Source organism: Hemicordylus capensis, chromosome 2 (genome assembly GCF_027244095.1).
Source record: "Hemicordylus capensis ecotype Gifberg chromosome 2, rHemCap1.1.pri, whole genome shotgun sequence".
Classification (NCBI taxonomy): domain Eukaryota; kingdom Metazoa; phylum Chordata; class Lepidosauria; order Squamata; family Cordylidae; genus Hemicordylus; species Hemicordylus capensis.
Window position 1 is genome coordinate 251682269 of NC_069658.1, and position 17274 is coordinate 251699542.

The following is a 17274-nucleotide window of genomic DNA, read 5'->3' on the forward strand; positions in this document are numbered from 1 at the left end:
AGCTACACATTATGCAGGATTACGCAATTCCCACCAGCACCTTCCCACACACACTTTTATCAAGTGAAAGAACTCAGGATGAATAGAGGAGAAAGAAGGGCTATTTATTCTTTCCTGGCTCCCCTCCCCAAAGTGCTTGATACATGGGCTAATGGACACTAGTTTCTGCTCCTTTGCTGTAAACACACAGGCACACACCTCAGACTATACCCAGCTTAGAGATGCAGTGGTATTATTTTTACTCTGAATATCAGGTATATAACCTACAATGACAATCAAGCTGCTTGAGGTACTTTTTACAGTAAGAGAGCAGAGGCCAGTATTCTTAGACAAGGATTTTTCTCTCCCATTCATATGGTAAACAGATTTAACAACAAGAGCAACAACAAAGGATATTTATATACCGTTTTTCAACAAAAGTTCCCAAAGCGGTTTACAAAAATTCAGCAAAAGGCAGCTTCCTATGTTGCTGTATTCCTATCTCACAACAAAAGTTGGTTTCCTCCAAAAGGTAAAGTGTGGTGTCGACTCCTGGCGCCCACAGAGCCCTATGGTTTTCTTTGGCAGAATACAGAAGGCGTTTACCATGGCCTCTCGTGCAGTATGAGATGATGCCTTTCAGCATCTTCCTATATCGCTGTTGCCCGACATAGTACCAGTGGGGATTTGAACCGGCAACCACCTGCTTGTAGTCACTCCAAAAGTGGGGGGTGGGGTGGGGGAGAGAATTAACATATTTTGTTTTCATGGTCACCACCCCTCTTTGCATTAAAGAGTGTGACTACTGTACAGCTATCTTATCAGAAAACACGTTTGTCTCTGTTATAAGCCTATTTGCTCTGGGTTATCAGAACAAACGCCCCCAAACTTTTGGACTCCCTTCAGAGGGGCTTTATCTCTGGTATATTTGCAGGGGTGTAGCTATAATTAAGCAGATAGATTCAAAGAACCCAGGCGCTCCAGCTCCACTCCCTATTCCCCCCCCATTATCTCCCTCACTTGAAGGGGCCACAGGGGAGAGGGGTGAACACAGGTCCCCTCTCCCCTAGCTACACCTCTGTATATTTGCATTGTCTTTTGGGGAATGGTCTAAGGCTGCAACATTAAGCACAATGGATAGGAAGTAATATCGACCTTTGTCAAATTGGAAAGGTTTATTAAATGCTTTCCGTCAGGTCTTGCAGTCCAGTCTTCCTCCCCACCACCTCACAAGTCTCAGTAAATAAGTCTTTATTGGGTGTTCTGGCTTTCTCTTCATTGCAGTTCCACTAAGACTGCCTCCAATTAGATTTCTTTTATTATTCCTATCCCCCCCCCAATTCAGCCCTTATCCTAAACAGCTGTCTGCTGAACTGCCCCCCTCCACAGAACCTGCCATTGTGTGCTTCCTTGATACAGCATCTGAACTCTACCTTTTGTTGGAATATTATTCACAATAGCTCTCAACAGCCAAAAAGCAAGGTTGGTTTGCACAGCACTTAGCTAACAATGATACACACCTTATCAATGAAGCTTGCAGCTGTTGGTAGATAACCCCAGGCCTTGAAGATATTTTATGATGGCACTGCTTAAAGGTATGTCTCAACGGGGAGGGGAAACCAAGGCTGCAAGCCAGATGCCTTAAGAGTGTAAAGAGAAAATATAACACTTGTAGGCAAATTGGAACCTTTGGGGTTAAAGTAACACTTTAGCTTGTATGCGATGTGCAGGTGCAAAAGTTTTTTACTCAAGGGTATAAAAAGGGGGTGCCCTGCCAGACTCCCTCTCCCATAACACTAGAACCAGGGGTCATCCCATGAAATTGATTGCCAGGAAATCTAGGACCAGCAAACAGAAGTACTTTTTCACACAACGCATAATCAACTTTTGGAATTCTCTGCCACAAGATGTGGTGACAGCCAAGAACCTGGATGGCTTTAAGAGGGGTTTGGATAATTTCATGGAGGAGAGGTCTATCAATGGCTACTAGTCGGAGGGCTGTAGGCCACCTCCAGCCTTGGGGGCGGGGTGCCTCTGGGTACCAGTTGCAGGGGACCAACAGCAAGAGAGAGGGCCTGCCCTCAACTCCTGCCTGTGGCTTCCAGCAGCATCTGGTTGGCCACTGTGCGAAACAGGATGCTGGACTAGATGGGCCTTGGGCCTGATCCAGCAGGGCTGTTCTTATGTTCTTGAAAATAATCCCTAGAGAATTTACTAAGCCATTGGCATGCGTGGCCAGGCATGAAAGCATGAAATGATCAAGAGATCTTCCATCATTTGACTGAGGTACTGATGGGGGTGGGTGGGTGGGAGGGAAGAGTATTTAACCCTTTCTACTGTACAGTTTCCTCAATCTAAATCGATCCCCCAAAGCTGTTCTTAGCCTCTAGCCCCTACCCCCCACTAACCCAGCACCTTTGCAACAGCCAGGCAAATTAGTCTCTGTGTTCTAAATATTGGGTGTCTTTGTCATGCCCCTACTCGAGGACATTGGAGAGGAGTGGGAGGCAGGTGACTTACTAGAAAGTGGGGAGGTGCCTGAGGAGGAGCAGGCCGGTAATGTGAATGGGGAGGTAATTGAGACAGGCCAGGGCAAGTGTTTGGCACAGGAGGGACCAGCAGTTCATCTTTGGAGAGAAAGGTCAGGATCTGAGCCAGAGTTTGAACGGCCACTATCTCCTCGAGAATGCAGATGGGGAAAACAGCAGCAGGTGAGGGAATTATGAAGGAGTAATTGGTTGGCCAGAAGCCAGATTGAATCTATGGCAGCTGGAGGCAGTGGAGTGTTGATTAAGTGCACGTGGCTGCTGACTATAAATCGGGCAGCCTGCGCCTTGAACAAACTGTTGGAAACAACACGTCAAATAGGCTTGGAGCTTTTGTCGGAGAAATTGTGATGTTGGAATTTGGGCTTCTCCTGTATTCTTGGTGAGACTGTTAAACTTGACTATTTAACAGTAAAACTGAAACCTGAGCTACTGGCTATTGTGTCATATATTTCTGGCCAACATCTTACGTGGAGTGAGCTTGTGACAGCCTTGTGGCAATGAAAAATATGCCATTAGTTATAGGAGGACGAAGTAGTAGTTGGAGGGAGTATTAGGAGGAAATGGAGGAGGAGGAGGAGATAGAGGAGGAGGAGAGGAGATGGAGGAGGAGACAGCCCCTTTAAAAATAACAATTAGGGGCCAGCTGCCTTTTCAGACTGTACAATTTAGTGCTAAGGTGCAAAATTCAGTAATATTGATAGGTATTGGTGAGAAATTAGATTGGACTGACTAAAGTTTGGCCAAAGTTTTCAGATGCAAAGGCCTACTTGTGCCCTCTTACTGTTAGTGGTGCTGATAGGCATATCCTAGCTCAAGATTTCTTAATGCATTACAGGCCTCAGGGGCGTAGCAAGGTTGGAGTGGGCCCAGAGATGAGATTTTAAAATGCCCCCCCCACTCAAAGTCCAGGGACTCCACACATCCCAGTAGTGATGTGCACGGTCCGGAGCAGTCCGGACCGGCACCGAAGGGGGGCCTTCCTTCTAGGGCAGGGAGGGCTTGCTTACCCCTCCCACCTCTTTGCCCCCTCCAGCGCCCGTATTTAAGAGAAGAACGGGGCGCTGGAAACCAGCCGCCCCCGCCGCCCCCCCCCACCGCGAGCAGATTTTGCACAAAAACTACCAATACCCCTGCAGCCGCCGTCGCCCGCCAGCCCTCCCTCCCTCCCAGCTGCCCGCCCGCCCACCCGAGTCCTCACCCGATGTTTTCGTAAAAAACGAGAGGAGCTACCGGACAGAGCTCCTCTCGCTAGGACGGCCTCCATCATATTGAAGCTTTGCGCGCGCGCGCATCACGAAGGACACCGATCACCAGAGGCCCGGTCTACCCGCCGGGAAAAGGCCGGGTAGACTGGGCCTCCGATCGCCGGAGGCCCGGTCTACCCGGCCTTTTCCCGGTGGGTAGACCGGGCCTCCGGCAATCAGCGTCCTTCGTGGCGCGCGCATGTGCGCGCGCGCGCGCAAAGCTTCAGTATGATGGAGGCCGTCCTAGCGAGAGGAGCTCTGTCCGGTAGCTCCTCTCGTTTTTTACGAAAACATCGGGTGAGGACTCGGGTGGGTGGGCGGGCGGGAAGCTGGGAGGGAGGGAGGGCTGGCGGGCGACGGCGGCGGCAGGGGTATTGGTAGTTTTTGTGCAAAATCTGCTCGCGGCGGGGGGGCGGGTGGTTTCCAGCGCCCCGTTCTTCTGTTAAATACGGGCGCTGGAGGGGGCAAAGAGGCGGGAGGGGTAAGCAAGCCCTCCCGCCCTTAAAGCAATACCCCCCACCCGGACCCGGACCAGCCAGGGCCGAACCGGTCCGGCAGTTCGGCCATTCTTTAGAATGGCCACCGGACCGGTTCGGACACACCCCTACATCCCAGGCCCCCAAGGATTTAAGTCTGATATTTCAAAATAAGTATGCTGCCTGGAAATACATTTCACTGAATACACACACGCACACTTCACAATATATAGTGATATACATTGAGTACTATACATTTGTGCTACTTTTAATGCCTAGAACACACTAGAAACACTAATGATTAAAATGGGCCCCTCGCTGCAGATTAGCAAAGGAGACTTTCAACCATGCAGGGTGAGCCTATGTTTGTTTTCTCAGAATTCTGAACAAATTCAGTCAAGTTCGATTCCAGGAGGTTTTTCACAAGAGGCTTTTAAAGCCCTTTAACACACATCTTCTCTGGAATGGAGGTGCTGCATTCACATGTTGGCCAGATTTACCCTGAAGTTCCTGTGAGTTATTGGAGAGCAGTTATTGAGTGAGAGTGAGTTATTGGAGAGCAGTTCACACACAAGAAAAATAAAATAAAATAAAAGCACAACACATGCTTCACAGTTCTCACTCAGACCTTCTGGGTTACAAAACAACTTGAACATAAGTGAATGAATATGGAATGAATGAATGAATAAAATAAATATAATACTGTTTGTTCCAGAAGTTTTTGCAATTTTCTGCCATGAGACAAGCCACTTATAGGACTTTTTAAATAGTTTTTTTTTAAGCCAGCAAATTTTCCAAGCTATTTTAAAATAAATATTCAGAGACTTCTCAGTCCCCCCCCCCCCATATCAAAGCCCTAGGGCAAGCAGATCCCTATATATCCGTGGGGGCGGGGGCGGGCTAGGTAACCACAAAAAGGAATTTATATTCTACCTGGCAAATGCTGGGCTGGGTTGGGCAGGGCAGCAAGGGATCTTCTGCTGCAGAGAACAGTGGTGGCCACTCTGGCTGCCTCCTCCTTCCTATCCTTGGCTTGCTTCCGGCCCTACTCGAGTTCAGGCTTCACAGAGGCCTACACGGAGGCCTCCGTGGAAGCCCCGCCCACCCGCCGATCAGCTGAGAAGCGGGAGAAAAGGAGCTCTTTGCAGCTTGTCTGCTGCTTCCATTTCGGGACAGGAGAAGAAGCAGGAGAGACGGCGAACAGGGCAAGTGGCTGAGGAGCCTTGGGGCTGGGCAGGGGGCAATGGGCAATCACGTGAGGTGCCTCTGGGGGGCCCCTCCAGGCAGTGGGGCCCCCAGACAACTGCCTCCCCTTGCCTGATCGTAGTTACGTGCATGACAGGCCTACCGTAGTTACACTCAGGAAGCTAGGCCTTGCGCCATAGCCACAGCATAGCTGAAACTAAGGAGGAATACCCCACAAACAAGGAGGGGGAAACTGAAGGTTACGGCACATATCTGACAAGACAGATCTGGGTTAAAAAACCCATAAGTATGGTGTGAGGGGGGGACCCATGGGGTATCAGGCTCATGATCAAGAGAGATTAACCAATTAGGGGTATGGAAAAGTGGGGAACTAGGGTTTGAACCCATCAAGATACTTGTAAACAAGTGATGCACAAGCTATGATGTGATGGAATAAAGAGGAGAAGGGTATAAGAACAGTAAGGTGGATGAAAAATGGGTCTCAATTATTTTGAGGAAACTTGCATGCTCTTCTGAGAGCTGGGACTCTTATGCACAGTAGGTTTTACCGCATGTTTACAGGGAGGCTTTACTGTGAACTTAAAGTTGTCCCAAAAACCGGACACAAATAGTGGGTTGTTTTTTTATATCTGATATAAATCGGGCTACACCCTAACGTGCAGTGAAAAACCCAAATTATGTGTGAACTGCTCCTCGATAACTCGCAGGGACTTCGGGGTAGATCTAGCCAATACGTTAATGCACCCCCTCTATTCCAAAGGAGATGCAAGTTAAAGGGCTTCAAAAGCCCCGTGTAAAAAACTTCCAGGTCACCTTCAGCTAGCTGGATAAAGCAGCTGTGCCATCTCTGGAATCTCCCCAGTCCACATTCAGCACCAGTACAGTCTCCAATCACTCCATCATCATAGCCTCTAACCTCACAACAGCAAGCATCACGGCCGCTGATCTTCATACTCCATCATCCAGTCAATTCTCTGCTGTTTGAAATGGCAGGAAGCAGGACACGGAGCAGAAATATGTATGTGGAAGACTCCAGTTTTCCTTCCATTTTGTTCTCTAACCATCTTGTTGGTAGCACAGGACAAGCTGGAGAAGGAATGGGGCTTCGTGGGGGTGGCAGTGACAAAGTATCATCCAAAACACCCCTTTGAGTCCCCGCCCATGAAACTAGGAGCAGTTTCAGAAAACTCCTACTACTCACACACAGACTAACCCTGTTGCTGCATAGGTAGAGGGGCTTTGGGGTGTGGGATGAGGACTAGGGACTACAGCTTTACGGGATGGGTTTAGACTGAGGAAACTACAGGGCAAAAAAGGTTAAATAATTACCCTCTTCTTCAGAGCTGGTTCCCAGTAAATGATGGAAGATCTCCTCATACTTTCATGTGTGGCTCTGTATGCCAGTAGTAGCTTAGCTATTTTAGAGAGATTAACTTGAAGCAGGACACAGACAGACTCAACATCCATTTTTAATACATCGTACAGTTGACCTCTGGAAATAAGAATGGAAAGTACTTCTGCACATGTGGAGAGGGCATATTTTTCCTTGCCAAAATGCACCCTACATTTAGGATTTGAACGGGGCAGAGGTAAAGAATACCACTCACAGAATTAAAAAAGAATGGTCCTCCTAAGCAGGGGCAGGGAAACTTGGCCCTCTAGCCGTTGTTGGACTACAGCTCCCATCTCATCCAGTCACAATAAACTGTGGCTGAGGACGATGGGAGCTGAAGTTCAACAACAGCAGGAGGGCCACATTTGCCCACCCCTGTTGGACTAATGCCTGCAATGGCATGTTCAATGCATAATTAACTTGTGGAATTCTCTGCCAGGAGATGTGGTGACAGCCAAGAACCTGGATGGCTTTAAGAGGGGTTTGGATAATTTCATGGAGGAGAGGTCTATTGACAGCTACTAGTTGGAGGGCTGTAGGCCACCTCCAGCCTTGGGGGCGGGGTGCCTCTGGGTACCAGTTGCAGGGGGATTAAAAGCAGGCGAGAGGGGGAGGGCACGCCCTCAACTCCTGCCTGTGGCTACCAGCGGCATCTAGTGGGCCACTGTGCAAAAGGGATGCTGGACTAGATGGGCCTTGGGCCTGATCCAGCAGGGCTGTTCTTATGTTCAAAGTAAAGATCCCCCAAGTTCTTCCTCTGTGCATGTGGTTTTGAATCCAAGGCCAGTTTTGAAAGCTGCCGCCAGCCTCTCTATTCCCCGGGAAAAGCAGCAGCCCTAGTATTGTCCCGCCTTCTGTTCTGTGTCCACTCCAGTCCAACACTGGAATCGGATTCGGATTCCAATTTTCCTTCTGCCCCCGCCCCGCCCCCTCCAGCAATTACCGGAAGATGAACGCCCCATGCTTGGGCTGCGGCTCGGATTGGGTGGGAGGAGCCCAGAAGAAAACGAAACTCAGCCCGTCGACTTTTTCTGCTGTCTGCCTTGAGCCATGGCTGCTCCCAGCCCGAGGAAGAGGTTTCAGGAGGAAGCAACATGCACGGTTTGCCTGGACTATTTCGAAGATCCAGTAATCCTAGACTGTGGGCACAATTTCTGCCGAGCCTGCATTGCCAAGTGCTGGGGGGAGTCCCCGAGAAACGCTTCCTGTCCTCAGTGCAGAGAGAGCGTTCAGCCTACAGACCTGAAGCCAAACAGGCAACTGGCCCGTGTGATCGAAGTAGCCAAAGAACTGAATGTGCTCCTGAGGCAGGAAGCAGGAGGGTGGGGAGTCTGCGAGAGGCACCAGGAGCCCCTGAAGCTCTTCTGCAAGGACGACGAAGCTCCCATCTGTTTGGTGTGTGACCGATCCAAGGAGCACCGAGAGCACGATGTGGTTCCTGTGGAGGAGGCTGCCCAGGAGTACAAGGTAGTCACTTGCAATTTCATGGATTGAGGTGCATGAGAACTTTTGCACAAAAGTGCATCTGGAGAGATGCCCCGTCACCTGGTTGGGGGAGAGGACTGAACTGACCCCCCGCTTCAGGTCCTGTTGTTGTTGTTGTTGTTTTATATTTATATCCTGCTCTTCCTTCACGGAGCCCAGAGCGGTGTACTACATACTTGAGTTTCTCTTTCACAACAACCCTGTGAAGTAGGTTAGGCTGAGAGAGAAGTGACTGGCCCAGAGTCACCCAGCTAGTTTCATGGCTGAATGGGGATTTGAACTCAGGTCTCCGCAGTCCTAGTCCAGCACTCTAACCACTACACCATGCTGGCTTTCTCACTTCTGGAGCAGGAGGGTTGAGAAGTGTGCTGGAAGGAAGTTTCACTATTAAGGCTAACGTTAAGTTAAACATTTAACATTTACATGTTAAGACAGGGTACTCAAGATGCTGGTGTGGCAATCAGCCACATTGGCTTACATCCCATTGAGATGTACAAGTTAACTTCAATAAGACTGCTTATGAATAACTTAAATCTGGATGTAAGCCAGTGACTGGAGTAGCTCATCTTATAACTAACATTTAAATGTGTGTGCATGTGTGCACATATATACATTATAACACAAATTTATTAGGGAGACAGGCTGTTACAGACACTGGCTCATATCAATACTAAGTTACTCATAAACAGTCTCATTGAAACTAATGGAACAGTTTCATTTGTCCTGTTCATTTCAATGGGAGTATTCAATGCAGTTTTTCTGAAGCCTGTCAATCAGGTTGAGGGGAGGAGTATGCTGCGCTTCAGCACATAATCTTTATCCTCCTCTCCTGTCCTGCAGTGGACACATCGCTGAGGACGTGTGGGCTTCAAGTCGGTGATCCTGAGATGATTAACAAATAGTGTGGCTGCAGCATAGAAAAAAAGGATGCTCTGAGTCCCCATCCCCCCTCATAGCTCTTCAAGTACTCTTAGTGGTACTAGTACCACCTGTTGGGAACTCGTGCTTTAACGTAAGATAGCTCTCCAGAACACTTCACCTTAAAGTATCCTTTGGACAGTGGAGGTGATGGGGAAGTGCCCCTTCCCCATGGCAAAATGTGTTAAACCCAGACTCCCAACTGGATCTGTAATGTCTTCGATCTAGTTTTAGGCTGCAGTGGGATACAGACGCAAAGGGATTTGAGCGCACACACCACACATTAGATAGTGAAATGAGGGGCAGCAAGCAACCATGCCATTCATAGGAACCTGCCATATACTGAGTCAGACCATTGGTCTATCTAGCTCAGTATTGTCTTCACAGACTGGCAGCGGCTTCTACAAGGTTGCAGGCAGGAATCTCTCTCAGCCCTATCTTGGAGAAACCAGGGAGGGAACTTGAAACCTTCTGCTCTTCCCAGAGCGGCTCCATCCCCTAAGGGGAATGTCTTATAGTGCTGCTCACACATCAAGTCTCCCATTCATATGCAACCAGGGCAGACCCTGCTTAGCTATGGGGACAAGTCATGCTTGCTACCACAAGACCAACTCTCCTCTCATGAAAAAAATCTTTGCAGGAAGAGATGCGGAGGGTGTTTAGTTTAGTTTCAGTTTACCTCTAGCTGTTTCTATCCCAATGACAGTTTTGATATATATTAATAATATTAAATCTCTAATATGGAACCAAACTGGAACTTTTGTTTCTTCGTCAGGATCAGATCTGTAGCAGCCTGGAGAGTATGAGGAAGGAGAGAGAAAAAACCCTGGCATATAAAGAAGACACAGAAAAGCAAAAGCAAGCCCTTCTTGTAAGTGTCAGTATTATTGGGAAGTGATCAAGCACTGGAACCAATCTAGGGCATTGTTGCACTGAACATTGTTGGGTATGTTGCAAGTAAGCATTCAGACTAGCCATGGCCAGGAGCACCTATGATCAGCTTCTTGTTATGTGAGAGCTGCGTCCTTACCTGGAGACAGTAGACAAGGCCACAATCACCCATGGCTTGATCACATCAAGACTTGATTACAGCAGTAATGATTACAGCTGGTCTTGTGGTAGCAAGGATGACTTGCTCCCTTAGCAAAGCAGGGTCCACCCTGGTTACAAATGAATGGGAGACTTGATGTATGAGCATTGTGAGATATTCCCCTCAGGGGATGGAGCTGCTCTGGGGAAAGCATCAGAAGGTTCCAAGTTCCCTCCCTGGCAGCTTCTCCAAGATAGGGCTGAGAGAGATTCCTGCTGGCAACTTTGGAGAAGCCGCTGTCAGTCTGTGAAGACAATACTGAGCTAGATAGACCAATGGTCTGACTCAGTATATGGCAGCTTCCTAGGTTCCTATGTTCCAGTGTGCTCCACATGGGGCTGCCCCTGAAAAGTGTTTGGAATCTCCACTTAGTCTGGAATATGGCAGCCGGATCTTCTGGGTGGGGTCCTTGCTATAGTTCCTGCAACTCGACTTAGTGTGTAACCCATGACAGGGCTTTCCCAGTGGTAGCACCTATTCTTTGGAATTTCCTGCCCTTTGAGGTTTGTCAGCCCCCCCCCAACCCCCGTAATCCATCACAGACATGTTGCTGTTCTGTCTGGAGTTCTTAAGCTGAAATATTTGTGGTCTTGGACTTCTGTCTTACTATGCATATTTTCTATCATGGTTGTTTAATGTAAGGATGTTTTTAATGGCTGCTTATGGTTCTCTTTTTCTTGTGAACTGTAATTTTTTACCTATTTCTATTGTACACTGCCTTGAGTTCAAACCTTTGCAATAAAGGCAGAATAAATCTAATAATTAAATAAGTACTCTTATTTATTATAAATATATAAATAAATGTAGACATGATATAAGTATAATAAGTCCTCTTATTTATAAATGCAGTTGCTCAAGCATATGGACATAGCCCAACATAACTACACAAATAAATTTGCCTGTTACATTCTCATTTGTGCACTAGCACAACATGTGGCAATTTATCCACAACCTCTCACACAATTGCTTGTACAGGCCCATATATGTGCCTACTGCTTGCACACCATGCATTTGGGTGGTACCTTTTCCATTCGTGATTGTGGAACTGTGTGAACACCACAAACTGAAAACGCTCTTTTCCATGAGCATCGCTGTGAATATTAACCATTAAATATCGAATGAATGAATAAAAAGCAGGAGGTAGCTTTGTTCCTAGATACGTCAGTTATTTGGAATGGTCTGATCTCCCACGATGAAGCTCTTTCCCTGATTAATGCTGATAGAAGTCAGAAGGTGCTCCTCCAATGGGATTCTCGTAAGATCCCTTGTAAGATCCCATTGGAGATCCCTTACGAGAATCTCCAATGGGATTCTCGTAAGACACTGCAGTGGCTGATTATCCTCCTACCATTGGCCTGCTCTCCTCCTTTTTCCATCTGCTTACTGCAGGAGCAAACAGGAACAGCGAAGCAGAAAGCAGTGGTTGAGTTCAGACAAATGCACCAGTTTTTAGAAGAACAGGAGAAACGTCTGCTGGCCCAGATGGAAGAGCTGGAGAGGGAGATTGCAGCAAGGAGTGAGGAGCACTTGGCCAGACTCTCCGAGGAGCTCTCCTCTCTCGAAGGGACCATCCTGGGGATGGAGAAGAAGTGCCAGCAGCCAGCGGCTCAACTCCTGCAGGTAAGTCAGTGGGAGCAACAGCCCAGGCTCCTCTCCAGGGGAAGTTGGACTCGAAACCGTCATGTGTTTCTTTCACTGTAAAAAGAAGTAAAAGGAGTGCTCAGTTTATTCCACTTGTAAGACTTAAATACAGGAGCATCCAAAATAAACTGGGCAGGGTATTGGCCTCAATGTGAACTGTTTTCAGTGAAAGAGCTGCTTCCACACTATTTAGTTGGTGTTTGTCATTCTTAAAACATATTTGTTTGGCCTGGCCTTTCAGGGCTTTTAAAAAAATTTTAATTTTTAATTTGATTTAGGGTTTTTAATTACTTAACACACACACACACACCCCCGGCCTTGTGCAGAGGGGAGGGAGTTTGTCCCAGCCTGTCCTGCATGAAGCCCAAGAAGGGTTCCGTTTGACCCTTTTGGTCAAGGGGCGGTGTTTCGGCCAGGATCGACCGATCCCCGCCCCATTCTCTATTCTCTCTTCAGTTGGGGCCAGGCAGTCACAGGAGAAGGAGCTCTCCCCTCCCTCCCTCCCCGGTACAGAGCGGGTCTAGCGACTGGTTGCCTGAAGGGGCCGAGTAGGAATTTTTTGCTCCCAACGCATTGGTCACTGTTGGAGTTTTTTTCGCCTACTCTGTTCTGTGTCCTGGGTGCGTAGTTAGAGTTAGGTCGGCTGCAATGGCAGGAACAGTGCGGGCAGGGTGGTAATTTGAGGGTTAGAACATCGGTGAGCACCCTTGGATATGTAAAAGGGGTGATTGGTTAATCGCTCCTTTGTAGCCGGTGCGGCACGGGGAGAATGATTGCCATGAACCCTGCTTCAGGACTTCTCCAACCTTTGGGCTGTGCGGTCCGGGGTGGACGAATGCCTAGAAGTATCCAGATCCTCTCTTACAGAAGGGGGGGTCGGCTTTGAAGGAATTGGGTGGAGTGTACCTGCCCATTCCCGAGCCCGGGTGTGTCGCCCAGTAGGGCGCTGGGTAGGATTTCAGAGTTCTGACCTGCTTCTATTGGCCCGCACTGTTCTCTAAGGGTGATTAATCACCTGGTGTTCCAGTCTGCCATGCCTTGTGTAATAGTTAACAAAGTTGTGGCCCTTTTCTTCCATACTAAGTCTACGTGTCTTCTTGAGCTGGGGTCTGGGGACAATGTTTAATTTTTGTTTTAAAATGTTTTTAAATTGTTAGTTGTTGTGTTATTGTTTTTAATTTGTTTTAGCTTTTCATTGTTTTATAGGTTTGTTTTAATTGTAAACCGCCCTGAGCCATTTTGGAAGGGCAGTATATAAATCAAATAAATAAATAAATAAATTCTTAATTCATGCACTTTGGGGAGAATCCAGACAATGTTGTTTCCAACCCACAGCATTCCAGTGATGCTGGAATAATGGAATAAGATGTTCCATCTTAATGCCTTGCTATTTTTCAGTGCCAGCCTTTCCTGTATGGATTGCTATAATGCTGACAATCTTTTAAGAGCTACTATGTCTTTAATTAGAGCTTTCTTATTTATGGTTTCTACGTCTGTAATTGTTTTTGATACAATGCTAGACAAGATGGATGCCTGGCCTTATCCAATAAACCTCTTAAGTAACATTCCTTGGCTGGGATTCTTTGCCATTGTTGGTGTCCACTTTATTTTAAGAAATTATGCTACCCTCCAGGAGTATGTCCTTGCCATGAAAGAGAGGAATACATTTGACTGACTGTTCAAAGGAAGCTAGTTGAATTTCTGAGAGAGACCTCTGAAGTGCTTGGTCTTGGGTAGGAATAGGAGCCTGCTGGCCCTGGGACCTCCCATCTGGGCACAGCCCCCAGTCCCACAAGAGGCCACAGTCAGAGCCTTCCCCTCCTCCCCAGCAACAGAGGCTCTGGTGAGGTTATCTCCTGATGCCCCTGGAAGCCAGCTGAGCTCCTCCTTGAATAGGAGCCTGGCAGCAAGACCCAGGCACCGCATTCTCTGAGTGAGCTGCTGAGCAAAGGGAACTGACTGGTCTCTGCTGCAGAAATCAGTGCAGGGCAAGATGGCAGATGTGGTGGTGAGTCTGAAGCATGCTTGTATGGGTTCGGAAAACCTATCTGGATATTTCCAGGTGAAGTGGAGTTTAAGGCCTCTTGGAAGATGTTTCACTGCACATTTTAAGGGAATGCCTATGTTTGTTCGTTTGGGTCAATATATTCACTGGCTGGCATCCAGGCTAAATTGATCTTAAGTCCTGTTGAAACTAGTCCTAGTTCTTTAGAGCAACTCCTAAGTAGTACTATTGAGTAATTTGGTCTTGGTGTCAACCACTAGCTGTGTCAGCTGATATGTTTTTAAGAAGACTGTGCAGCCCTCCCTTAACCTGGCCACCCTCCACTTTGCCTGTTAGCTTCATGAGATAATAACATCTTCCTTTTCACTGTGGCAGATACTGGTTGCCATCCTACCTACCAGAGTGGGTGCAGGACTGAGAGTTTCCTGCCCATGGTGGATGACTTCCCCGTGAAGGCAGCATGCAGTGCTTAGTGTGGAGGGCAAATTTCAGGGATTTTCTTTCTCTTCAAAGCACTCCATCCCTTGCATAAATATGTCCCTGGGGATCAGAAAGTCCTCAGGGACATTTTTTCAGATTGTGCAGAATGCTTTTGGGGGAAGGAGTAATAAGCGAAATTCACCTCCCATTCATCCTTCCCCAGAAGCATTCTGTGCCACCTGGAAGTATGTCCTTAAGGACTTGCTACCCTCAGGGGCATATTTATCCAAAGCACAGGGCACTCTGAAGAGAAGGAAGGGTCCTCAAAATTTGCCCTTTCCATTGTACGCTGCACAGTTACAGGAAGTCTCCAGAGTGGACACAGAGCTCATGTTCTTCACACTACAATAGTTAGGATGTCAGCCACTGAGTTCTCTCTTCTTTTTCTCTGTTCCCTCTAGGAAGTTAGAAACGCCCTCCAGTGGTAAGTGGATCCCACTCATTTATCTTCATTTATCTAGTCTCGCATCTGGAGTGTGAAGAACATAGATAGCCCTCCAGGCTGGCTCCTAGGACAGAAGTGAGATCTACACTCTGTTTTATATTTTCAAAATCCATTTGTCCTGTTCTTATCCCTTAACAGTTCATTTAAAATCTATCTAGCCCTGAATTCTCTAAGGGGTCATTCCTCCCCTCCCATTTTCCCTTATGTCCACGCATTGAAATAACTGAACACATGTGGAAGGGGGCAAGGAAATGGCCCTTTTATTTTTCAGTTATTCTCAAGAGCGTAAAGTGTGGATATCTCCTCATTTATGTAGAAAGTGAACTTCATATACTTGTTGATATCTATTCTAGAAGGGAAGAATGCTGGGTGTCGTTCAGCTTCAACAGGTGGAAGTAAAGAGAGCTGAAAATCACTTTGGTTGCTTCTTCAATGAGCCCTTTTCTCTGGGATTGGTGTAATATGTTCACTCATTAATTACAAATGCAGATAGTGGTGGCTTCCACATTTGTCTCTTTAGTACTTCTGTGGAATTTTTTCCCCATTCTCTCTTGGGAGCAGAATTAATTCCCTTATTATTCCACATTGTATGTATGTATACATTTATCTATCATATTTCTATACCGCCTGATATAGACATCTCTATAGGCCATGTAAGCCACCTAATGGTGCAGTAGGAAAATGACTTCCTTAGGGAGCAAGAGGTTGCTGGTTCGAATCCCTGCTAGCATGTTTTCCCCCAGACTATGGGAAATGCCTATATTGGGCAGTAGCAATATAGGAAGGTGCTGAAAGGCATCATCATAAACTGCATGGGAGGAAGCAATGATAAACCCTCCTGTATTCTACCAAAGAAAACCACAGGGTTCTGTGGTCACCAGGAGTTGACACTGACTTGACGGCACGTTTATGATTTAGGAGATAACCATTTCCCTAGGAAATGGGGTGGGGTGGGGTGATAAACCACACATAGGAAAAAATCAGAGATAAAATCTTACAGAGAGCAACTCGAGGCGGTGGGAGAGAGAGAATCACACACACACACACACACGTATGTACACACACACAAACACAAAGATTGAAAGATTCTTACTTCTACAGAGCAGCTCAGATTGCTCCCTCCCTCCGGAGAGATCACATGGTTGGGACAGCAGAAGCGGAGCTCCTGTGTCACATGGCTCTGAGTCACATTGCTCTGTGGTCGCCAGGAGTTGGCACCGACTTGAGGGCACAACTTTACTTTATAGGCAGTGTACAAAGTGAAAACATAAGAAACATAAGAAATCCATAAAACAGATAAAAACAGTCTTAAGTAAATAAAAACATTACAATTTAAATTTCAGTTAAAATCCTGGGGAAACAGGAACGTCTTGAGGAGCTTCCTAAAAGCAAGCTGAGAAGGTGATGCTCTTATTTCAACAGAGAGTGTATTCCAGAGCCGCAGACATATTAACAGGCAGTGTTTGTCTCCATGGCCAAGAACCCTCTAGAGTATATACTGTGAAGTAAGGCCAAGTTTACCTCATGACTTTCTATGCTGATCGCATCCTGTGAAGTGTGGCCAATGGATTGCTCCTTTATTGGACTTTAGTTAGTTTCTGTTCCTCAGCTGTAATGTTTTCAATTACTGGCTCTTCCTCCTTAATATTTTCACCCTGTTTAGAAAAAGAAAAGGTACTATTTTACAATTGAAAAAGAAGAAGAAAAATGAGCAAAAAACAGTAATTAAATCCCTCCTCCTTCCTAGAGAACTAGCTTAACCCATGCAGAGCATCTGTGCACTAGTACTTGATTGCTTCCCTCACCCCCTGCCACAGCCCCCCTCACTTCAGAGATCTCTCCACCCTCACCTGAGCCGCACTCCTGCTCCTCCTTGTCCTCCATCCCGTTGCTTCCATCCCCCACACCCCCTCTTGGTCACTCCTCTATCCCTTTACTCCATCCCCTCACCACTCTTGGTCATGGCTGCAGTGTTGTTTGCACCAGTTGGCCAAGCTGCAGCCCCCTATCCTCAGAGATCTCCTCACCCGAGTCCCACTCCTGCACCTCCCCATAGAAGCAGCAGCAGTTGACCAGGTCCTTTCTCACTGCTGCCACCACCATGGCCGCTCATTTCCCTCAGGCCACTGACAGGCCGGGGCCCATCCCTTGCCTGCCTGCCTCCACCAGTGGCTTCAGTAGCCCCAAACAGCAGCAGTGGTTGACTGGGCCCTTCCTTGCTGCTGCTGCCATGGCTGCTCGTTCCCCTCAAGCCACTGACAGGCTCGGGCCCGTCCATCACCCTCCCTTCTTTCTCTCTTCCCCTCCCTTCTTTTTCTCTCTATCTCTCTCCTCCATTCACTCATCCCCTCTGTCTTTCTTCC

At 47.4% G+C, this 17274-nt stretch overlaps 1 protein-coding gene and 1 long non-coding RNA gene across 4 annotated transcripts in view; one reads left to right on the top strand and one right to left on the bottom strand.

The window, feature by feature from the left end:
* The first annotated feature begins 5361 nt into the window (after window positions 1–5361).
* Window positions 5362–17274, top strand: part of LOC128343114 (zinc finger protein RFP-like) — a 31493-nt gene continuing 19580 nt past the window's right edge. The window contains exons 1-5 of one of the 2 annotated variants that reach the window (XM_053291649.1): window positions 5362–5453; window positions 7784–8314; window positions 10026–10121; window positions 11730–11960; window positions 14868–14890. In XM_053291649.1, the coding sequence (XP_053147624.1) occupies window positions 7898–8314; window positions 10026–10121; window positions 11730–11960; window positions 14868–14890 (767 nt within the window). In that variant the 5' untranslated portion in view covers window positions 5362–5453; window positions 7784–7897. The remainder of the gene's footprint in view (window positions 5454–7783; window positions 8315–10025; window positions 10122–11729; window positions 11961–14867; window positions 14891–17274) is intronic. The other variant, XM_053291650.1, reaches the window with a different exon arrangement.
* Window positions 11103–17274, bottom strand: part of LOC128343138 (uncharacterized) — a 43687-nt gene continuing 37515 nt past the window's right edge. The window contains exons 3-5 of one of the 2 annotated variants that reach the window (XR_008315345.1): window positions 16433–16566; window positions 16005–16150; window positions 11103–12035 (exon numbers count right to left, since the gene is read on the bottom strand). This is a non-coding gene — a long non-coding RNA (uncharacterized LOC128343138). The remainder of the gene's footprint in view (window positions 12036–16004; window positions 16151–16432; window positions 16567–17274) is intronic. The other variant, XR_008315344.1, reaches the window with a different exon arrangement.